This window comes from Spea bombifrons, chromosome 1 (assembly GCF_027358695.1).
Source record: "Spea bombifrons isolate aSpeBom1 chromosome 1, aSpeBom1.2.pri, whole genome shotgun sequence".
Classification (NCBI taxonomy): Eukaryota; Metazoa; Chordata; class Amphibia; order Anura; family Pelobatidae; genus Spea; species Spea bombifrons.
This window is the reverse complement of record NC_071087.1, coordinates 138,973,499-138,999,456: the sequence shown is the minus strand read 5'-3', so window position 1 is coordinate 138,999,456 and position 25,958 is coordinate 138,973,499. Positions and strand designations below refer to the sequence as shown.

Below are 25,958 nucleotides of genomic sequence, written 5' to 3'. Positions count from 1 at the left end.
ATTTATTTTTATTTTCTGCTCCACTTTGCATCAAGAGGATAAGAGGTCTCTTCCTTGACTTTCCAAACGAGTTCGTGTTTTTTACAGACTTCAGAAAAAAAAAAAACAGTTACCCTATTCTGGTCGGTTTGCAGAATGCATTATGTTTGCTGTCATTCCCACCAGAAGGAATAAAGCCAGGAGCTGAAGAAGAAGAATTCGGTTATTTGTTAATACTTTGGATCCTTCTTTTTTTGTTATTATTTATCGTGTTCTTATTGCTCAACTTGTGACAAATCGACGTCTTGTAGGATTACTTTCCTCTTGACATATAAAAGCGAGAGAGAGGAAAAAAAAATCAAAGCAAAAAAAAGCACAGGAGGGAAGTGTCTGATCTCCTGCAACCTCTGGATCAGGCTCTTCTAGACTGGCTCCTTGAATGGCTGGCTGCGATTTGCCCTGGATTTGGTCCCTGGACATTTACAAACCCTGATCTGCTTCCTTCTTTTTTTTTTTTAGATTTATTCCTTTTTTTATTCTTTTTTTGCCGCCCTCCCTCCCATCCAGCCACTGCCAACTGCACTGTGATCAGCCCTGTGAACTACCACCAGCAGCAGCAGCAGCTCCAGCAGTAGTGAAGGCAGCTCCAGAAGCAGCTCCAGAAACAGCTCCAGAAACAGCAGCCTCAGCAGTGGGTCCTGCCCCTGGCCGCCCTATGTCTGCCTCCCTGTGCACTGGGGAGATCGGGGTTGCCAGTCCTGTTTCCTCCCCAGCCTGATCTAAGGCTGCACCCTCCTCCAGCCACAGCCTGCAACCCGGAGACCAATAAACACAGGCAAGGGAGACAACACAAGGGAGGAGGAGGAGGGAAAGCTGCAATTAAATATATACACTCCCAGCCAGTTCAGCTATTTTACAAATTATACATCGAGCGCACAACGCATTTTTTGTAAATTATTTTTTTTTTATTTTATTTTTAAATATATTTATTATATCTTTTTTTTCGGCTTATAAAAAAGGGGGGAGGAAATCCCTGCAAAGAAAATCAAAGGAAACGGCTCCCATCAGCTTCAACCACGGCAGAGACCGCCAGCTTCTTCTTCTCCTCCAAAATAAAATCCCCCCAGACCACGGCGATAAGCTCGCTCTCCAGCACTTTTTGGGCCCGAGATATGGCAATGGTAGTTAGCAGCTGGAGAGATCCGCAGGAAGACGTGGCCGGGGGGAATCCGGGAGGCCCTAACCCGGGGGCAGCGCAGCCTGCCAGGGAGCAATCACAAGCGCCTTCCGCTGCCCCCCACACGCCGCAGACCCCAAGCCAGCCTGGACCTCCTTCTACCCCTGGAGCTGCTGGAGACAAGAGCCAACAAGGCTCGGGCCAGAGCCAACAGCACATCGAATGCGTGGTGTGTGGGGACAAGTCCAGCGGCAAACACTACGGCCAGTTCACCTGTGAGGGCTGCAAAAGTTTCTTCAAGAGGAGCGTCCGCAGGAACTTAACCTACACATGTCGTGCCAACAGGAACTGCCCCATAGACCAGCACCATCGGAACCAGTGCCAGTACTGCCGCCTGAAGAAGTGCCTCAAAGTGGGCATGAGGAGGGAAGGTGAATATTTCTTCTGATCGCCTTGTGCCCATGTGGTGTGTGGTGTTAGGTGTGTGTGGCTGGTCTCAAACATCCATGCATCTCTGTTCTTTAGATTTTCATGTTTCTTTCCACTTCCTCACCCCCTCCTTTATTTTTTGCATTGTGATGATATTAATATTAATAATCGCAGCTCTGCCTGTGTGTGTTTTGTCTGTGAAAGCATGCTGTGGGATGTTGGCTGATCCTCTTTAGATGTGTTTCTCCTGTCCCTTTTTTCTCTACTGTCATCGTTAAAATACACACACACACTCTAACAAACATGCACCCAGTCGCAAACTTCTGCTGATGAAACACTAGGTACTTGGACTCTCTAAAAATAAGGCCTTCCAAGAAGTTTAAGAGTGACATTAACTAAACTAATTTGCCTAGTTGTTGCCTCTTGTTTCAGGCAAAATATGGCCTTGTTAGCCACACATGTCTTTCAACAGAGGGAAGTTTGGGCTATAACTGGGTGTTCTAGAACTCTTAATTTCCCCACTTTTTAATCTTGGTGTTCCTTCACAAATGTCCACCTTCTCTTTAAAGCAAGCCGAATTTTGATGGAAACTTACAACGTAATTAATGAGCCATTCTTATATGATCAAACTATATTGCCCCTCAATCTGACAGTTTAATCCTTACACATCCTGCTGGAGATGAAAAGTTTTTAGTCCAGTGGCTTTATTTTTTCAGCCAGCAGTATCTACTGATGGGTACATTGGTACAGGCACACAGAGAGACGCTGCCAGACAGCTCAATCAGCCCCATACATAATAAGATCCAGTAAAACACAACTGGAGGGGACCATAAATGTTTCATTACGTAGCCTACAATGTTAAACAAGAAATCATCTATTATCCCCCAATCAGTAAAAAAAGACAATTCGGCGAATTCAATCATAGATTTATAGTGAGAGCAATCTTTTAAAAAAAATACTGTATTTTATTTTAGTACTTAAATTCAAAGCATCAAACCTTTTAAATAAAGTAACTCTAACTGGCATAATTATTGAAATCCACCTGCAGTAAAGGAAGTGATACATGTAGAGAAAATACATACATTGGATACCTGATTAAATATTTAGTATTATTTATTTTAACTATATATAAGGACAAGTGTAAAAATCTAGGCTGGAGGATATACCAACTTTCTATGTATTACTTTGTTTACATGGCAGATAAAGGAATTTGGCACAGACATAACCCACACATCAAAAAAAAAAACTCTTTGGTCAGCTTTGCTATCACCAACCATAAATAAGTATGCTTACGTTTTGCATCCATGCAGATAATGAATACACTGTTTAGGATCCCTGGGTTTGTGCATTCACTCTGCAAGCAGGCTGAAGGCATGGTTTACACACACAGGAAGCCTAACATTTATTCATTGACTTGCTGGGCACTTATTCCTCAGAATGTTTAACTATTGTAAGTCCCCCTTTTTCATATTTTTCTCCTTTTTTGTAATATTTCTTTGGTATGCCTGTAATGGATGACGATTTAGCTTGTAACAAAGTTACACTTGCTGAATTTATTTTCTATATTATTGACAACAGAATTCACACGCTTCGCTGCAAGGAGCTGGGATTTTGTTTCTATATTCTATATATCTATCTATATATATCTAAATATCTATATTCTATATATCTATAGATACATATAGAATATATAGATATATAACTATAGATATATATTAATATTATTATTATTATTATATTACAAAGTAACAGCGCACAACACAATACGCTACTACCAAACGTATGATACAACCTCCCATGTATAGCATTCTAATATAGATGTTATTTTACCGTATTCTTTTTATATTAGCTACCTTTGTGTACAGGGAACGTACGCCTCTGTTATTTTTATATTATATATATATATTATAGTAATAAGAATTTCTCCCTCTGAATAATACATATTATATGTCTGTAGTATAATTGTATAATTGTGTATGTGTGTACAGTTTGCATGTATACATATTGTAACCGTATACTCTATGTTATATATGTGAGTGTTTGTGGGTATATATCGCTGATACAGTAAATGTAGAGTATTTCTACATACACACACAATACAGTATGTATTGTATATAGTACGAAGCGTGGTGTATGTGAGTCTGGCATTTGGTGGATCTTCTGCTGCCCTGGTTGCACATTTCCTCTTCTTTCTCTTTGTTTTTGTCAGCGGTTCAGCGAGGACGAATGCCTCCAACCCAGCCGAACCCAGGCCAGTATGCCCTGACAAACGGGGACCCCCTGAACGGCCACTGCTATCTGTCCGGATACATCTCGCTGCTGCTCAGGGCTGAGCCCTACCCCACGTCCCGCTACGGCAGCCAGTGCATGCAGCCCAATAACATCATGGGCATCGAGAACATCTGCGAGCTGGCCGCCCGGTTACTGTTCAGCGCCGTGGAGTGGGCCCGGAACATCCCCTTCTTTCCCGACCTGCAGATCACCGACCAGGTGGCTCTCCTCAGGCTCACATGGAGCGAGCTGTTCGTGCTGAACGCGGCTCAGTGCTCCATGCCCCTCCATGTGGCCCCTCTGCTGGCCGCCGCTGGCCTTCACGCGTCCCCTATGTCGGCCGACCGAGTGGTGGCCTTTATGGACCACATCCGAATATTCCAGGAGCAGGTGGAGAAGCTCAAGGCCCTGCACGTAGACTCTGCGGAGTACAGCTGCCTCAAAGCCATCGTCCTGTTCACATCAGGTGAGTCAAGGCTGGGGTTAGGGACTATACCTGACGATGAAGGCCATATGGCGCATAGGGTAGCCCAGAAGCTGAATGCGGTGGGATGCCAGCTGTCTTCTCAGCCCACAGGACCCCCTGTGCCACGGGAGATGGGATGCAGATCGCAGAATTAGCTGAAGGCTGTGCTGACACAATGTGATCTAACCTGGCCCGTTTAATAATATTATTGTTGCATGTAGAATGTACGCAAAAGCATGCTCCTAACATTTTATCAAGATCCATCCAGATCTCATAACTGGTTATCCTCATCTAAAAAAAATGCACTCCTATATAATCCCATTTATTCCTATTTCAAAGGGTAGTTTTTGTTTTACTATGCATAGTAATAGTTCAATTCAGGGGATTTCAAGAATATTATAAAAGCAATAAAAAAAAACCCAAGCCACATTCCCAGCAATAAATCATTTTGCTATGGAAACCACACTCATATTAAATATTTAACAGATTGTCTGGGGAGAAAAAAAAACACACAGCAAATTGAGTGCAGGCGATGGCTGCATGCATACATGTTGAGAATATTCTGATTTTAAAAGCTATCTCCAAGGTAATCAGTGAGGGCAACCTCCTTAAACTGTGTCCATTACAAGAAGAAGGCATAGTTAATGAGCAGTGAATACAAGAGAGCAGCATGATGAGTATGAGCTTGTAAACAATGCAAATAAAGACACAAATTTAGATTAGAAATATATTTAACATCCATGGTCTCTTCAATTATTCCATGCAATCTATTTTTCAGCAATATTGATTTCATGATCTCAGTGAGTTTAGATTGCAAGGAAATGTCAGGGAAATCATTTGCTAAGACAAAGATGTTTAAAATTTCTGAGGCCCCAGTTCCCAAGGAGCAGTGCATGTTCACCCCTTGTCCTCCATCTCTGAAAAAAATATTATTTGCATTGTAATAAACAATGTCTCCTGAAAGTGCTCAGTGTTATATTGTAGCAAATGCGGTATCAATAATATAAGAATATAAGCTAATTTCTGTAGGCACCAGTCTCATTGGTATGCATGGTAGACAGATTCATTGTACTTTCACTGCCCCCTTTTCCACTCAGAGCAAATGCAGTCAGGCTGTGTTGGAGAAGACATTTCTCTGCTGTGGGAGACCCTGGATACAGCAAAACATACATAGGGACCACAGAACACACTCTGTGTGTGTAGCGTATGGTATTTTTCAGGAGATCTAACTCATTTACATTTGATAGCATATAATGAAATCCAAAATTCCAATCTTAGCTTTTATGGGAATGATCTAGCATTTATGTTTAAAATATTATCTATCTATATTTCTATAGCATCCTATATGCTTATGCTGAACATTCTTATGCATGATAATAGCTTATTTACAGGGCTTACTAACTGCATTATTAACATATAGATGGGTAATCAAATGTGGCCTACCCTGAAAGCTTATTGTATTAATTTCAGAAACCATATATATATGTGACAGTAAGAGATCATTCCTGAAAATTAACTCCTCTATAACAATTATTGGGTAATACAAGTCAATATTAAGGACTTCAGTTTAAAAGGATAGTCTGCATTTTAAACAGAATGAGTTAAAATACTATACACTCACACAGTGGATGTTAAAAATTAAGAAATACTTAAAGCTTTGAATAATTGAGCATGGAAATACCAGTCAGTATTCATTTGATTTTCTTCTTACCAGCTGGAACAACTCCCAAGTCATTGCAACTTTTTTAAAACTTTTTTGATAGCCTGTCAGTGGGGATTTTAATTATATATATATATATATATATATATATATATATATTTCACTATTTTAACCCACCTAAAGTGATGAAAATAGAATGTTGAGACATAATTTAAAAATTAGTTAAGTAGGGTTAAGTATCTAAAGATTTTTTTCACTTAGTTCAGAAAAAAATATATTTTCAGAATTTTTTTTTTTTTTTTTTTTTTTTTTTTGCTTTGGGTGACTTCCAAAGCTTAGCTCATGAAACACAACCCCCTTTAAACACTATTAGTTTATATAACTTAAATGCATCTTAGCAATTGCTATTTAAGAACTGTCACAGTCCCAATATTTATATAAAATATGTCTTAAAGGAAAATAACATAGCAAAAGTAGACAATATAAAAAAATAAAAACTGACAACTTGAATTATGTATCTTTAACAGTGAACTAAACTTCAGCTGAATTGTCATTGATAATAATGAACCTTCAGTTCCCAAAGAGGCTTTCATTAATATTTTTATTATAATCATTATTTGCAACATAAATAATGCAGGGGTTCTAAAAACAGCCATATTAAAAGTTTAGTAAATAGTAATATAATTATAATCATATATCTTAAGATGTACACTTTGTTTTTGCCACATTAATCTGTATGCTAGGTGTATTTCTTTTGCCAAGAAGTAAAAACACATTCTTCTTTAGAGAGACATGTTAAACCAAAACTAATCTAATGCAGTATTTTGTCAAGCATGTGATGCGCATTCATATTTATAAGAGGGTGTAATCTTTATGGACTATTAATTGAATGGATGTTAAGATGAATGTGGTTTGTAATATGGGGTTGCATTTGAGTTTTGAAATCATTTAGCCAAGTGCTATAGCATGTATATGTACTCTAATACCCCATTACTACGCTGCAAGTAGATAACATATACCCATGTAAGTGGGTCTTCACTATTGTTAAATTACTTTAAGATGTTATGTTTATATATGAGAATTCTGGACAAGGAACTATATATATATATATATATATATATTAACAATAATAAATACCCCTCAAACTTTAAGTCTGTTAGGCTGTGGCGGTATAAGTACAAGATGGTACAATATGACATATTAAACATGTGATCATGAAACATATGTGTATGCTTCTTTGAGATTAAGATACAAAAGGCATTTGCAGGCCTGAAGTCCAGCACCTTTATAGCAATTAACAAAATATCAGCACAATCCCAAACCGGCTTGTGAAACACCAGAGCCATTATTACATTTATCAGAAGCCTGATTAAAGGTTCACAAGCCTAATTTCTGTATTTGCATTTTTTTGCTTGGGGCAAAAAAAAATGAAAGATATATGGTGAGTGATCTGCCAAAATACATTTAATTACCCCAAATCGTTTCATCATCTGGTTTATTAACGACCGAATGAAATCATCCATTTTTGATCAGTTTCAATGTATTGCAATTTTTTTAATTCGAATTGAAAACTGTATCAGTGACAACGATTAGATAGATAGATAGATTTATATTTCTTTATTTCGCTTTACTTTTAATGTAATATTTCTGCGATGCAATTTCTTTGATATTTTGATATATATTGAGTTAATTCGGTACAGGAGATTTATAATGGGATAGATGATTAACCCCTTGGCATCCAAATGATTATTTGTAATTATTAACGTTATATTACATTTGATATTACTGTGTGCATGAGCTGTATGAGTATATATGTGTACGAATGTAGAGAACTTATAGAAGCGTCGGGTGATCAGTTTTTAGGATGTTTAGGAGTGGGATTACTTTTTTGGTATGATTAGAGGTGGGATGAGCCCCTCCGTGTGAAATGACTATATAAGTGACTGTATATATATATATATCTATATATATAGATATATATCTATATATATAGATATATATAGATATAGATATATATGTATATATATCTATATCTATATATATATAGATATAGATATATATATATATATACATATATATATACATATATGGTGAATGCACTGGGTGATTAAGCCCCACACTTTGTTTTCTCATCCTTGTTTATGATCGCTGCAGATGTGGTCCTGGGACAGCCGGGACCTATATTTTATACTCATCCAGATAATCTAAACCGGAATGTGTCAGCTGTAACTATCCAGAACATATACAAGGTTGATCATGGGCAGGAATGTAATGGAGAACTGTAATGGACATATAGAGTAACAACATGCTCGCCAGGATTTCATGCTTTATTTTATGAACCGACACGTGCTGCACGGAGCTTCACATAGACATAAATCATATACCTGTGTGTTATCACAAATCAGCATATACATCCTACTGTAGCATTCCAGAGATGGAGGAGCAAAACAACTCAGCTGACACTCTGGGGACCCAGGTCTAGTGTGGAGCATCTCATCCTGTTTATTAATGGACTGAGTGTCTGTGTCATCGTGAGCTTTGATGGCTTGGGTTTCATTTAACATATGTAGTTATCAATAATTATGTGTTTCATAGTTGAGTTTCTAATAGTGCACTATGGGTGTTTGAAAGAGGAGACATGATCAATTGTATGATATATATATGTTTTCCCCCCATTATGATACCCCGAACACACACGTTTATTATCATTATTATCATTATTATTGTGAAACTTAAACTCAATACTAATGTTGTGCCCTGTCTGTCTCTCCTCTATGATGGGGGCCCCTGTGTAGATGCCTGTGGCCTGTCAGATGCTGCTCACATTGAAAGTCTGCAGGAAAAGTCCCAGTGCGCCCTGGAGGAATATGTAAGGAGCCAGTACCCCAACCAACCGAGCAGGTTCGGCAAACTACTACTGAGGCTACCCTCCCTCCGCACAGTGTCCTCCTCAGTCATTGAGCAGCTGTTCTTCGTCCGTTTGGTAGGTAAAACCCCAATAGAGACTCTGATCAGAGATATGTTATTATCTGGAAGTAGCTTCAACTGGCCTTACATGTCCATCCAATGTTCCTAGAGAACAATCAGACAAAGAGGACTCTCAATCATACAACGCAGCTCAAAATGAACATAAGGTAGAAATAAAGACTTCTTAGGATATGACTTTAAATAAAGGACTTCGAATGTTTGGATAACTGTGCAAAAAAAATGGACCAAGGGATTCTAATATAAAAAATACAATAAAGGAAAGCTATGGACCCTCATTGGATGTACTGTGAACTCTGATGGATTTATTGTGTACAGAAAGACATTGGACTTGCGATAAATCCCGTGTAGAAACAAGCGCACATACTTCCCATGGACAGATGTTGTTGATTTTGTAAAATATTAGTCTTTATTTTCATTTTTTTTTTTTTTGTAAAATTGAAAACATTGTATGCGCATACAGACAGCAAGAAATAAGAATTAGGGGAAAATAACAGTTTTCAAATCATTATATAAAAAAAAAACAAATTGTCCTGTGTCTATGTATCTATATCTGTTTTGTATTTTTTTCTGGTTCCAAACCAGTTTTTCCTGTAATTATCTACTAATAATTTTTGATATAACCCTTTGCTTCTTATAATGAGTGCGATATATATGTTGTCGAAGCTATGTTCTTCAAGAATTAAAATTGAAGTGAGAATTTAAACAAAATAAAAAAGACTTTAGCAAAAAAAATATATCATAAAGCTTGCGTTTCTATTTACATCATATTGTTTAAATAAAAAATGACCATTTATGGTCATAAAACTAACAGAAGGTGAAATGTTACAATTTGCTTAGCTTGTATGTTTAAACAGAGCAGTTAAAACAGAAATCAATCTAGCCACAAATTACTTGGGGTTTTTTTTTATTTTTATCCTTAATTAATTTATCTCGGTAAATGGTTGATGTTTATACTAGTTTTGTATATCCTATTTAGTTTTGTTACTTTGTTATTTTTTTTCTATTTTTTTTTGCTTTCTTTATGACATGCGACCTATAAAATATGTGAGCTTCCAGAGAAGTGTTAAGGGTTAATACAACCGTGTTCTAAAGAGGACTTGTATGTGCTATTTTATTGTATAGAAAAAGCTTTTCATAGGTCTGAGTGGTTAACAATGGGCATTGTGACATGACCCTATTCTACTATCTATTTGAGCAGTCCTATTATTTCCTGCTTTCTCCCAGGGTAAAGGCTATTCCCAATCTATTAATATAGATATCTAAACTGAGGGTTTGGTGATTATATATATATATATATATATATAGTGAATTATATACGTCTGATTGTGCTGTGACTGTACCAGATAGGAATGGGAGATCCTTGTAGCCCCCTGCTTCCTTTTTATACCCAAATACACAATTTTAATTTAAAAATCTCTTCCATAATAGAGCTGTTTTGAAGGTAAAGGCTTCCCTCCTGCTTCTAGCTTCTGGTGAAGATCTCCATAACAGCTTTCAGAGCATTAATGTTTCATGGAAAGTGAGACAGATCTGCAAGAATACATACTGCCAGGGGAACTCTCTCTTAGTGTATTAATAAGCTGGCTGTTTTAAAAATAACACCCCCAAAACACACAGGAAAAGGCAAGGTTTTCAATCTGAGGAGTCATTGGCAACGATATTCTTTTTATTCTGCACTTATATGCAGTCCATGTGGGGAACATTGTGTTTTTTATTTTACTTGAATTATTTATATAAAAAATAAAGATTAATAGGGATGTTATCCCCACAATGGGGACAGTTAAACACATTCGCACAAACACTTCATCTAATTGACTGTTATAATCTGCAAGCATTTATTTTTTTTCAATAGAAATTTGAAAAATCGAATCCATACACTAAAATTAGAATATAAATGATTAGATGAGGTCTAAATGAGGCCTCAAAACGTGGCTGTGAAGAACGGTGTATGACATCATATCTGTGTGTTGCAATGTGATGTGTGTGACTAGTGGAAGGGAAAAAAAACATACAGACCTACTTCAAACAGGATTGTTCCGAAGGAGATATAATCTTGAGATGTTTATCTTGATAGCACCAATACTGATGTGCAAATTAGGCATTTGTCTCATAAATATAACGCTCGCAAATGATTCAACAAGCCACCCGTTTTGTCTTTTTGATGCAATACAAATGAGGGAGGTGAGCAGTGACATTGAATATGGAAGCAAAGCCACATCTGAAAGTCAGTCAGAAATGCTGTCATTTTCCGGATGTGGATCGCATTGGTTTTTGTTTTTTGTGGGGTTTTTTTTGGTTTTGGTTTTTACTCTATTATTATTATTATTAATAATAATATTTACGAAGTCACGTTGCTATAACGCTCTCCCAGGGGAGTGGACATCCCGACTTCGCGTGTCGCGCAAACTCTTGAAAACTAGATCGTTCGCTTCACGAATCAATTTTCTCACTTTATTTTCTCTGTAATTCTAGATATATTTTTTTGTTATTAGCGAGGTATTATCCGTAAGGTTTATTTTTGCAATGTGCTTAAATTACAACAACGTCGTTAGGGTTAAAGACGGCAAAGAATTGCATTTTTCTCTATGTGGAATGTGATAAATTACTCCAGTCCACTTTCTGCCCATTTTAAGTGTTTAAAGTAATTAAAATGCTGTTTTGCGGCAGTATTTTTTCTGGTACTTAAAAACAACACACTCTTTCGTTATAAATAGTTTAAATGTGTCTGTTGTCTTAAAATATACAAAACAACCCAAGAAAAAAAATGGAAAAAAATGTAATTTTTCTTTGAAAAGGCTCAATGTTCGCAAACATCGCCATAGAAAGCACAAGTCGTGTAAATATTTAGTAAAAGTACAAGATGGAAGGTTACCCTGCTGATTCAGGGATTTGCTTTCTTGCCTCCATTGGATGCCTGGATTATGTTTTGACTTTGATAAATAGGGCAATTTCAAAGCTGACCAGGCTGAAACCTTAAGGAAAAGTGTCAAACCTCTCTGCTGCAATTGTTTCCTTTTCTTATTGGCACTTCTTGGAGCACCCTACAAACAAGATTGGATTTTATTTTTATTTATAGCAACATTTACAAAATATTTTGCCGCAAACTAATCTCAATTGATCTCTATCCCCCCTGCTATTTACAGGTGCATTGGATAGGTGTTATCAGCTCATATATTATATGTCATTTATGTAATAATAGTATGTTTCTTGCACTGTGCTTTCTACTGTGTATTCCTGCTGCTTCCATACACACTATTGAAATTAAATGCCGCAAATTCGCTTTACCCTTTGGCTGCCATTAATTACTTTAAATGTGTTTGAGGTATCCCACTGAAGATACTCTGTTGCTGATCAACACATTGAAGAATAGACTAAATTATGACAGGCAAAATTATCATCCACTTATTAGTTATGTAATAACTGTAACAATGTTCTAAAAACGCTCTATAATCTACGGTTTGTAGACTATACATTTCCATATCCCACACTTTATTTCCTATAACAATGAAATTGCTTTGTGGTCAAATTATTATTATTATTATTTTGAGGGTATTAAGAGATTAATAAATGGCAAATCGTAACTTCCCTGGGTTTACATGAGGAATTGCTGTTTTCTGCATGGAAAGACATTAAATTAAGCTTCTGTTTTGTCCAATTTTTAAACCTTAAGGTGTCAGAACAAACCCATCTGGCACCATAAGGGTTTAAGTCAGTCTTTGAGTTTCACAAAAGTAGGTTGACTTCGAGTTTCTCTGAAATTCGAAGCATTATGACTTCTTTCTTCTTAGTGGGACAAGAATATTTATTTGTATGTCACCAGTGGCTCTAAACATTATCTAGTTTTTTGTTTTGTTTTTTTAAAGAAGGGGCAGTAAACTCAGATCCACCCTATGTTTGAACCCTTGTACTGATGTGGATGGATGCTGTTAGTGTAATATGACAAAAAGACTGGAGGGGGAGGAGTGTTAATCACAAGGGCTCGCTAATAACTCTTTTTAAACTGCTCGCTCGGGATACATGGCCTCACCGGGTCTTTCACTTTAGAAACCAAACAGTTTTATTCCTAAATGACTTAAAGAGCCATTTACCTCTGTCGTTCTCTATTCATCAAGCCACAAGTCCAGGGTGCCCCTTACACGAAACTATTTGTTTGCTTACACAACCAGCTGGGTGCAATTTCACGTCTGAGATATCTATCTGAAAGCCCCTCTCATTTATTACATCTACTTGTCAGAGAATCCATTTTCCCAACTTCTCCCTTTTTATCTTCTTTTCTGTCATTCTGCATTATTGAAGGGGATTCTTAACCCTTCGTATCCCACAGAGAAGTGAGAACCATTGCAGAGGATCCCTGACACTCTTAAAAGTTTAACTCCAAACCAAAAAAGTTTTTTTCCGGAAGGGAAATAGTTAACTAGGTAGCCAAACATTCCTCCACCCCACTCCCCCCCATTGGCTGGATTAGTTTGGTACTTGCTGCATGAACACCTGAGGACTACCTAGCACCCCTTATGTGCTGAACCCCTGCAGATTCCAATGATTAACCAATATAATATAGTTTAAATGCACAATTAAAAAAAACTATTCTTCATATGGTGGGGCTGTGTTTTTATATTTAATTGTTTATATAGCAGCTGGAAATTAAACCTTATTACCTTGGTATAGCAATAAAAATGACATTATGTACATTTTCTCCATAGGGCTAATACAAGTTATTTTTATTTGCAATATATATATATATTAGTCCCAGTTTTGTACCAATGTTGATAAGTGGTGTATCAAAGTATTCCCCAAAGCTGTCAGGAAAGTCACTGATCTCAATGATGGGTATGTGGACGGATCCACAGGATCAAAGCATTGGGATGGATCAGATCCAAAACTACAGTAAACGGTACCCAGAGTTCCTGGGAGAAGGAGGGGGCCTGCTATATAAGACAGATCAGACTGCTTTACTCTGAAAGATCGTCTGTGTTGATTTAGGAAGACGTTAGCTGTATATAACGTTTAAGACTGATTATATCACTCATCGGTCAGATAAATAAAATACTAGCAAAACCATGGGGTCAGTTATTGATCCCACAGCTTTCACAGGAGGAGCAGGGTGGGGTGTAAGTGAGGGGCAGTCAGTGAGGTGGGGGATGGAAGAGAGAAGCTTGGGAGATGCAGTCTTCTTCCTACACACAGCAAAGATTCATTAGCATTCCCTGCCAATGGACCTTCACTGACAAGTAACAGAGATATCCAGCTCACCACTAGGCCTCCTCTCCTTTTGTCTTCAGATCTCTAAAACCTGCAGATTTATATGTCAGTGGAGGAAAGTGAACTCCAATTTAGCTCAAAGATATTCAGTATGGTGAAGATATTAAAATACAGTGTGGGGTTTTTTTTACATATTTGCCAAGGGATTGGAAATCAAATAATAAAACACACCGTATGTGAAACCTTTTATCTGGTGTTCGGTGTTTCGGGGACATTATTTTGCTATCACAACCTCATCCATTCCCATCATGTTGTTTTATTTTTATTTCTCAAATAATCACACAGATATCTTGGGTTCTAACACATTTCTCTGCTCATAACCTTTTAAGTAAAGGCCGATTAAAATTATCTGTTTTCTGGTCATCTTTACTTCTATTCTTTCAATATGTTATTTGTGCCGACATATAATGTAAGACTTTTTATTCCATGTGAAAAGTATTTTTCTTTCTGTGCTTATAAGAGATCATTGGATTTAGCATGGTAGTCCAGTCAAATTACCCTATGTTGACAGATATTTGTCACTTAGTAACTTGTCCTTGAGGTTTTTTTTTCCTCCCTCTAAGCCTTCTCCCTAAGTTGCTTTGTTGTTTTAAAATATGCATGTCTCTCAGGAATGCCAGTCACGAGTCCAAACTTTGTGTCCAACCTCCCACATGAAATGATCCCTTTATAGGCAACTAGATATGTCTCAATCTGTACTCCTCTGAAAAGCCTTTGGGCAAAAGCATTGGTCCTTGCTCAAAAATAACTCTGCACACTCCAGTTCCACCTAAAATCCCCACCAGTGTCTCCCAGGGAAGAAATCTAACTCACATATTTAAAGGAGGCAGCGACCACAAGCACAAGCAATGGAGAAGAAGGGAAGTAAGACTGAACTTTTTTCTTTTCTTTTTTTATTATAACTGTTGCCATTGTAAGGTTTTTTTGTTGGTGTTAGAAAAAAAAGTGACAAATCCAAATGCTTTTACGGTCTGTGAAAAAGAATGGTTTGTTAAATATTGAAAATAAAATGTTACACAATCACAAGACTTATTGAATATATTGTAATTGACATGTTCTAATTAGGAATAGTGATGATGCAAAAATAGCATACTAGACACACGTGTAGAGACTCATCCTCAACTCACATAAATGTATGTATGATGGATATATATGTGGCTCATTGTCTAGTCATCGATATGCATCATCCCCTTCCTTTATTGACACACAGCTACAAGTAAGATGGTTTAGTTTAATTAAGGTCTTGAGCTTAAATGTAGCCCTTGCTACAATGATCCCTCCCCATAAACCTTAGAAATAGCTCAGTAGACATTGCTCCTTAGCAGCTACATTGGGTTTGCAGCGAAAGGGTGACACATTCTAAGTGATGGGAAACAGATGGGAACCAAAAAAAAAGCAGAAACCCTTTTTCTATACCAAGTGACGTCAGCTTTGTATGAACCTATCCCACTCAGACAGGCTACATTGCTGGATGCTTGTAAGATTCACACCTTCACCTACACATCTGGGGATGCCAGGGTTTGGAGAGCCAGTTCTGGTGTATATCATCTCTAAGCTTTCCCCAGCTTCACATGTTTGCTCTCCCATATGGGGAGCTTGGAGGGCCCTGTGCACCTCTAGGAGCTGATAATGTATGAGCTTTCAGCAATATTTACAACCCTTCCATTAATACACACCAGATGGTTTGAGCCTGTGTCACCACAGCCAGCTCCCATCTAGGTTTAAACTCAGTAGCATTTTGTTGCAATTACACGGCATCCTGGGAGCAGTTTTATTGGTGACCTATTTTTCAAATTTGCAGAAATATAATGGCGAAATCCTCCTCTTTGGACACTCATTTAGGGCTAAAACTTCCAATTGAAGACATGATCTGTCATCCTGATTGTAGATAGAAGCCACGTAGACTATTAAATATAAATATAAGCATTCCTCTGGAGGTCACTGGTGATCCCGACAGTCCCGACTTAAAATAATTCACTCAAAATTACGATGACTTTGAAGTCACTCTAGAAACAAGTGGAGTTTAACCAGAATGTTCTGGGCAGCTTTAACTATAAAATAAGACATTCCTCAAATGTTCCTATATACACAATAAATAACATCGGTGAGACCTTTAAACTCACCTCCCATCCAATACTTAGTTAATAGTGCCTTATAGCACAATAGGCTGCCTGCTGTCATAGCCTGCGAATAAAACGAATTAATAAAGAATCCAGTCCTGAAAACTCATGCCAAGCACTCGAAGCATAATTACCACCCCTAATATATGTATAGATAGATAGATAGATAGATAGATAGATATAGATAGATAGATAGATAGATAGATAGATAGATAGATATATTATATATAGTTAATTTTTGCTTTATTAGAATATTGTATTTTTAACAAAAAAATCTATTTAGTAACATTTTTCATTTTTAGGGTATATCATCTTTTTTTCTTCGAATGTAAAGAATTTCATGGTTTTGTCTTTGGTAGAATTCCAGATGTTCATTTTACTGATATTACATACTATAGTTTTACAGAGAATACTAAGCCTCAACCAGCAGCCATTTAGACAATAATAGAGGCTTTCTGGATGCCTTCCAATATTACACATGTACATGGTCATAAAAGATATGTGAAAAAAATTAACATCTGCTTTCTTAAAGAAACTAGAGCCAACTCACATTTTATGAATGCTTGCCTCGTTCTAAAAAGAAATATGTAGATATAAACTGGCATCCATATGCATAGCATGTTAGTAATGAGTTTGGGATTTAAAGGTACTGTTTCTTTACTAAGCCATTTAGAACTGTCGTTTTAAAAGCTACTTAACCTAAGACATACTTAAATCTTAAAGAGGGATTCAAACGATATGATAAATGTGCAGTAATTAAATTGTATAGCAACAATGAATTTAATCATCCTGCTTTGTAGATATATTTTCTCTGAGTTTTATATATATATTTTTTATTTTAATTAGGTCTTGTGCTAACAATGTATTACAGCTCCATGAATCTTAAAGTGGGCAGCTTCCATGCATTTATTTATTATTATTTATTATACTACTGAGTAACCATAATAATATTATTGCTCATTGAATGCTGACCTTTCTGATGCAGGTTGAGATGACACAGAAAATGTAAGGCTGTGGACTTTATTCATTAAAACCCTCTTTAATGTTTGTAAAGCAAAGGGTATTGCTTTCTACATGGGCTGTTTCAATGTGTTGCAGATGTTATACCTAGACCTGAACTGACCTCAAATTTCCTCCTAAATAATTCTCTTGGACTCTCCCACCAAGGCCTCTTAGTGCATGAGACCAAACAGACAGTTCCTGGTGTGATCCTTAACTTGATAAATCAGACATCACTTTATACAAGGGATTCCCGAGATCCCCTGTATGTTTATTTAATCACCAACTCCCTGTCTCACAGACATTCGACCATTTCAGGCAGTGAAGAGGTTACTGGGGAAGTGTAAGGGGGCTGAGAAGTGTGAGAATGGAAACGCAAGATAGATCAGGCACTCCAGGGATGGCATTATTACTTGTTAGTTAGTCCTTTATGGCCATCACACCACTGACCTTGACAACAGAGCAACCCCATATCTTGTTAAAAAAATACCAAGTGTGATCTTTTCTTAAAAGTCGGATATATGATGATCGTGTGTGCAGATATATATATTATATATATATATATATATATATTCTTCCGTGTATTCTGTATGCATTTCTCATGCATCCACAGAAGTCAAGGTTCTTTGTGTGTTTCTCAGTGCGTAGATAGATTGTCTGTGTTTATCTGAGTGCATTTGTTTAGTGGGGTAAATGTGTGTCTCCGTGTTGGCTGAGTGTGTATGTGTGCTTGTGTGTGATCGGAGCCTTTGGGTTGCCTTGCGCTTGTATTGACAGAAATTGTCCCTTCCCTGAGTGACAGGACCCCTTTACAAAGACCACAGTGCGGCTCACATGAATAGGGGGACTTTCAAAGCAGCCCCCGCTCCCACGTCTCTCAGCGCCAGTTGGTTTACTAAAATGGTATGTGTATATATATATATATATATATATATATATATATATATATAAAACCCTTAAATGCATCACTGTGTGTGTGTATATATATATATATATATATATATATATATATATATATATATACACACACACACACACAGTGATGCATTTAAGGGTTTTTTTGTTGCTGGAAACGCTAAGATTGACTTAGACTGAAAGCAGTGAAAGTGGACAGGGCCAGCAGGGGCAGTCACGCTTTCAGATAGGGGGTCTTTTTTTTTTAACGTGAATGTGTTTATGGGAAAATAAAAGCAATATCTCCTACGGTTTTCAGAACCTTCCAGATAACAAAAGTTGACACATCTTTACATCCCAGCCGCAGAAAGGTAGGTTCCCCATCATCTCCTCAGTATGTAGTGCCTACATATACCCTCCTGATAAAGACACATTAATAATACATAATTACATAGCTTGCAACAGGCATTGGTAACAATGTTCATTTATCGGTTAAAATATAAAGAGGGAGGAGATCCGAACAGTAGATGATTACATTAACCATTTGTAGTGAAACTTGGGGGGAGGGGGGGATGCAACTATTTCTCGACTTTCTGGCACTCTAAAGGTTAATGGCGCTTTTCTGGAAGGTCAACACAAAGGCGTTTTTGGATGAAAGTAACATCACATTATTTCTAATGCCCCAGAGCCGAGCCTACAAATAGGTTTGATATACGATAGCTGCTCTGTAATATCATATTGCTCAAAGGTAAGACAGCATCCGATGAAGAATTTATGTTTTTCAATATTAGTTTATTATTAGTGTTGATCTAGGATGTAGACATTTCCTGGGAGTCATTGTTAAAACATATAAAATAAGTTTTATAGAACAGAAATAATAATAATAATAATAATAATAATGTATACATAAAAAATATGTAATAAAATATTTTTTGGAAATCCCTAAACCAAAGAGATCTATTTAATGTATAAATTACTTATTAATGTGTGTTTTGTGCACGTATTTGCCGTATTGTGTCTGATCTGGCTGTGAAAAGAGCAAAAAAATGAAAAATAAACAGATTTAAAAATAATAATATTGATTAGATTAAGTCCCACAGCATAGTTAAGAGCCCTCCTTTGTCACCTTGCAGCTAACTAGCAAATGGTTTTGTCAATGAGCTGGGAAAACTTGTTTGAAAATGTACTTTTAACTGCAATAAATCAATTTACATTAAACAGCTGGCTACTATTGTGTGTTGCAAACTGATGCATAAGTGTAATATGTCGTTAAGTGAGTAGCACATATACATTACATATATATATATATATTTGATACAGTAAATATTTAGAAAATCACCGCAGTTATAGCTTAATAAACAATTGTCACTATTTTACTGGTATTTTCATCGTCACACGTCTCTTCGAATTCGAATCAATGTATAAGTCATCTTTAAATAAATATTTCCCCTGTTTTATGCAATGTGTTCATTACAAGAATTATAAAATGGAAATTAAAAAAATATCTAACATTATTCATATTCAATTATTTCTATATAGGCACATATATAGATTGTATGGGATTTTATCACTACATACATATTATTATTTTCAGAGTACTGATCCATAAAATGTTACTAAAAGTTCTACTTTGATTTTAATATCGCAAAGAAAATTAACGGGCATTCATTGTGATTGAAAGCAGATGCCAAAAATTATTTCAACATACAAATATTAAATCTATAACTGTCTCATTCGGAGTCTGTGTCTGTATACATAATATAGAGTTATTCAACACAGAAAGTAAATTGCAGAGGGTTTGGCAATGCTTGGATTAAATAGTTATGGTATTTATAGAAAGAGGCAGTAGAATCAGTTTAAGCTAGTTTGAGCTAGTATCAGTCCATGGGGCAAAATTCTAGCCCCAATCTGAGCCAATGTCTAGAAGTGGCATAAGGCAGAGTTAGTTCATGTGTGTAACTTTCAGATCCTTACAGCATTCATGGCAGTATTACCCTGAGCCTGGGGGAGATGAATGTGAAAGGAATTATGGGGGAGGTGACTGCTTGTATTAGATACAAGCAACGTAAAATGAGAGATGGGTAGGAGGTGGGAAGAGCAAAAACCATTTGGAAAGCAGAGTTCACAGAAAAGTAATTTTAGAAGTTTTCTGTCACGTAAAGGTGTGTAGTGCACGCTCTTTTTTCTGATCACTCAGTCCACACAAGATTAAAGATAATAAACCCAGGTGAGAGCTCGGAAAGGTCCTGCTTCACTTACAGGCATTTGAAGTAGCTTCCAAGAGCGGCGATTTCACGTGTGCCAGCTAGGTGGCGCTCTTAGTCTCAGGAGGAGCCACTGAATTGAGAAACGAGAAAATCCCAAACAACTTTTTTTTTAGTTGCTTAAAGTGAAAAATAGAGTTATACCTATGAATTTAGTTGATTCTACATACACACACACACACACATATATATATATATATATATATATATATATATATATATATATATACAGCAAATAAAGTTGATGCACTCAGCGGGTCTTCTTTTTATAAAATGTATATACCCACACATGCAGAGTTTCAATAGTATGAATATTCTTACATTAAGACGTCTTGGGGTGTCAGCCCCCATAACTAGTTTGAATAAACTCTTGAGTATATACAGTTGAGCATGTAAGTATCACATAACCGAACGAAATTGCAAATCTCTAAATCACTTGGAATGCAATTGATTGATAGAGTATCTATACAAAATAAAACTGGAACTGCCCCCATTATGTAGTGTCGTCCACTAACCACCACTTTCTATGTTTCTATTTTTCTGGTACTGGTCTCAGTAATCTAACTAATGTGTAAATATATGTAACTTCTTGGTGACTATTAACTCCTTCATACCCAAAAGAATTGGTCACTCGTAGTTTAGCAGAGTGTTGCCTATCTTTCTGGCGCAAAAAGAGTTAAGCCTTAATCAAGGCGTGCCACATAATGGGTACGGTATATGTACAACTTAATATATTATTTGAAATCTCTGATTTTTAGGTGGTGGGAAAAATCTGCATTGTTGGCTTTCCAAACAGTAAAATATAAAAACAGAACCATGTTCCAGCTGCAAATAAATGCTAGGGATTAAAATTACCTCCTGATGGTCAAGGATTATGAAAAATAAAATCTGGGGGAAAGTAATAACAAAATTGGGTAAATAAAGTACTTGATGTACATTCTACTTTGAGGAAAATGCGTACTGTAAACATAATACATTTTTTCCAAGAATAAGTACAGGTACAAGAATTTGGTCTTTCCTGTAAAATTACCTGCTTCCACGAAGTGTCTGGTTTCTTCCTTTTGTTTTTATTTTATTTTTCTGCTTAGGAACGATAAAAATTATCAATTAAGATGTTAAATAAGATTAAGATAATGTTAAAAGTTAACTGGGATCTGAAAAAGTTATCGTTTTATAATTAGGGAGACTTCTAATTCCTATACTACTAAATAATTATTTACTGTTTGATCCTATTCATCATGCATTCTATTAATTTATTCAGAATATTTTAAATTATTAGTCAATATAATTTACTTAAAACCTTACCATAATATACCTGTAACCATCCCTACTTCTACCCCTCATTTCATAATAAGAAATAAAATCATGTAAACATATAAATAAACGAAGAAAGAAATAATTTGATTTTCACCTATATAAAACAATAGGCTGTCCCTTTTCAAATTAATTTAATTGGAAAATAAATAATTTTGATTTTTTAAAGCCATTATTGTTGGTCTTACAGCCTCCTGACTACTGTCTGAGCGATAATTTGATTTATGCAACTAAACAGTCCTGATATTTGGCTTTTGTACCTTGCATACCATTTTTTATATTGTAAAATACATATGTAATCCATAAAAATTAACAAATTTGACACAAATACCATTAGACAATGAATAGTGTTGTGGATTGTGTTCTGGATTGCAGTTCAGTGTTATGATATAAAACATATTTATTTTATTAACATATTTAAATATAGATATTAGGGAGGTTATGTGTTTACAAAACCCAAAAAATGGAGTTTTCTTAAATGTAAGTTGATGTTTTTCTTAAATGTTTAATATTATTAAAAAAATCATTTTTGCAAGTGAAACCTTTTGTATAAATATTTGTTTTATTTAATTGAAATCCATAAAGTTTTACTTAACAGGGAAATGTCTTTGATTATTTAGTAGAAATAAACACGATGCGATTCGTTGACATTTGCGGGATTTCTATAAAAAAATACCTTTAAATGTAGGATTTTGTTGTTGTTGTTTCAAGTCGTGGTTTTCATCAAAACCAATGCGTTCTGTTAATTATGATTAGAAATGACAGGGGGATTTTTACCCCAGCCAACAGACTCATCTGATCCAACTGTGTTAAACATGTATCGGAACAAAGCTGGTTTATTAAAAAAAAAAATGATAATAAAACAAATTCCACAATAAGAAATACATATTTTGAATAAACTGGAACTTATGGCTTCATATAACTTCAAATGATAATTAAAAACTAATAATAAATAATGGATTTAAAAGTCTGAGAATGTTACTATAACTAAATATTATTTGTGAAATCAGTATAGGATAAACGGATAGATAGATAAGTTAGACAGACAGACAGACAGACATATGTAGTGTATAAGGTGGAAATGAGACTTTCATACGAGTCTCAGTTGGAGAAGATCTCCTGCACTTCAAATATCAAACCAATAAATGTTGCAAGTGCTCCAGGCTGTGGAAGAATTTAATTTCAAAGAAATTCAGTTTAACGCTTTTGTTGCCGTTTCGGGGCATTGCATTATCTTAGCTCTTCGGCATACCAAGCGTTAACAGACCTGGCAGTCAGGAATCAGGTTGCATTTGCTGCCATTGAAGTTGCTGTCAGGGTGTTTAGCGGAGGGTGTTCTCTGCGCTGTTGGTCCCCAGTGGCAGTAATTAACGAGCTGTCTGCACTTCATCCCAGGCCAGTTCGCAGGCTCTTGTCCGGATCAGACCCAGGTGTGTGCTACCTGCCCGGATTGGGGCTTTCCTTACAGATACACAGCCTAGGAAGCCAGGAGAGCCCTGATCTTTATCATATCGCAATACATCGGATCCTGCCATCCGGGAATCGGACTCTAATTGTCCCATTTCTAGGACTGTCAGATAGCTTAGAACACAGGAGCTTCCTACAGAGAACGGGGAACCTGCACAAAGCGCTGTCCGTGGTGCTATAGACACCGGGCAGCCGGCATTTAACTCCCAGCACACCTGATAGATGGATGGATGGATGGATGGATAGATAGATAGATAGATAGATAGATAGATAGATAGATAGATAGATAGATAGATAGATAGATAGATATTAAGCATTTGGACAAACTGACATTTATTTAATTTACTAATTTGTTCTGTATTACTGTTGACAAAATGAATTAAGATCTATTGAATAACACGGTCTCAATATACTATCCTAATAATTTTAAACTAATACTTAAAATCTGATTAAAATTGCATTGAACATGCCCTAAAACAACTAATCTTTAATAGATTTGTAGTCTTTCCATAGATATAAGTCTCATGCTTATAGTACGCATATCGCGATTTAACCCTTTAGTTGGCATCGTAGAATAGGGAAAACTGAGGTAAAGGGAGGTCTACTTAATTTAATAAATCAGGTGAGACTGACACGTATAAATATACCATTTTATTTGGTGATTTAGATCGTTTGTGAGATAAACGTATATTTGCGATTATTTCTATTTTGTAGCAAAATACGAAAATATCTTAAATGACAAAGTAATTATTTATATTACCTAATACTAGTATTGTTACAATTTCTCATGGATTTATTGTGGTACGCATAGGACAGACACACATTGTATATATTTTATATATATTCTACACATACATACATACACATATGGAAAAGTTCTAACAATATCTAAGTCTAATCAAGACATGAATTAAAGAATAATTTATCAAAATGATGGGGGGGTTTTTACCCGTGTGAAAACTTTCGATCATTAAGACACATTATTGAAGGAAATTATATTTGGGAAAGTGAAAACTGCCAAATATTGCTAATCAATAAAAAAAAATCTTTATTCTTCTTGATTAATGATTATCTGCAAGTCATAGAATGCGAGCGTTAAGGGGTTAAATTGCCCCCAAATACCTCCAGATGTCTTACAAAATGAGAATACCAAAAATCACTCAGCATTCTCTGTTACCTGATGTCAGATCTTCAAAGGTTTCAGACAATACATTGATTCCAGTTGAAGAGAATGATCAAACTAATACCTTTTTATCTGCATTTGAGTCAATAACAATAGAAATTACATGATGTATTTCTGTTCCTTATGTTATAAATGTATAATGTTTAGTCATATACACACCTGGAGAGCAGCCAGTAGCCGATTTTATTTTTCAAACCTGGAATCAAATGAAAGTGTATAGAACAGGCCCCTTATTATTATATAATTTCTGGGCATAACCTACAAATTAATTTTATCTTCAGTTTATGAAGAATGGAGAAACGGAAATATATAACAATATTAATCTTATCACTAAATGAACTGATCAATTTACTGTCAGAATGCAGTGAGCATTTACACATGGATGATCTTTCATAAAGCAAACTACTCTAAACTGAAATCACTATAAATCTAACAATGTAATACATTCAGCTACTGTGTGTATAGAGCAAAAGGGGCCGTGTTATTTTCGTGTCCATAAATAAACATATGCATTAGCACATTGTTACATAGGTAATAGACCTTATATTTATTTAAACAATTTCCCTAGCCATGTTTAGGCAACAGTATAATGTGATGATATATATCGTATATTGAATAAATATTCCTTATCTACTTACAGTGTGTCGGTGAATGGGTGCCCATACACCGCTATATATTATTGGGAGACATAGTCAATGGGACCATCTATGTATTTCATCAATTTACCCATGTGACGGTTCAGAAACTCAGTTTATTGATAAAATGTTTTCTCTGCATTTTTAGTGTATATATATATATATATATATATATACATATATATATCTATATTGGTATAGATATATATATATATATATATATATAAGGGGATATATATATATATATATATATATATACATATACACACACCTATATTATATATGCAGTGAATGCCTATATACCTAATAATTATACATATTATTGGAGACATAGATCATAGCTGGCTATAGGGTAAAACAAACACCCCACGCTCCCTCTATAAATCCACATTCTCTTATGTGTGGGGCTCTTGTTAATCTCCAGTTTGCCTTCAAACAAAACGTGTTCACAATAAAAAGAGTCCTGGAGATATTGTGAGTTCTTCCAATTTCTATTTTGTAGAGGAGTAAAAAAAAAAAAAAAAAAAAAAAGAACTTTCCAAGAAACTTCATATAGCTCCTTGGATTTTGCTTAGCATACGTGATAAAACAGTGATTGTCGCAGGCTGGTGACCCATGAAATTTGGGGGTTAGTTTTCTCTTCACACCAGAGCATATAATTATGCAAATACTGAGCTGTCACTGATCTAGTGAAATACTCACAATCAATGGGAACGTGAACAAAAAGTGAAAATCGCAAGTAGTTATGACCACACAAAGACAAAAAAACAAGTACTGCTCAAACAGATTTATTAATGATAAACCATCACAAGACCCACCACCCTAGTCTTCCCCAGATCCAAGTAGAAGGACA

General features: G+C 35.9%; 1 protein-coding gene across 1 annotated transcript; it reads left to right on the top strand.

Moving 5' to 3' along the window:
* Positions 1–515: 515 nt before the first annotated feature.
* NR2F1 (nuclear receptor subfamily 2 group F member 1) lies at positions 516–9,702 on the top strand. The gene is made up of 3 exons (XM_053474903.1): positions 516–1,587; positions 3,795–4,322; positions 8,778–9,702. Exons 1-3 carry the CDS (start codon positions 1,152–1,154, stop codon positions 9,056–9,058), a joined length of 1,245 nt encoding a protein of 414 aa, XP_053330878.1. The 5' UTR covers positions 516–1,151; the 3' UTR covers positions 9,059–9,702.
* Positions 9,703–25,958: the final 16,256 nt, after the last annotated feature.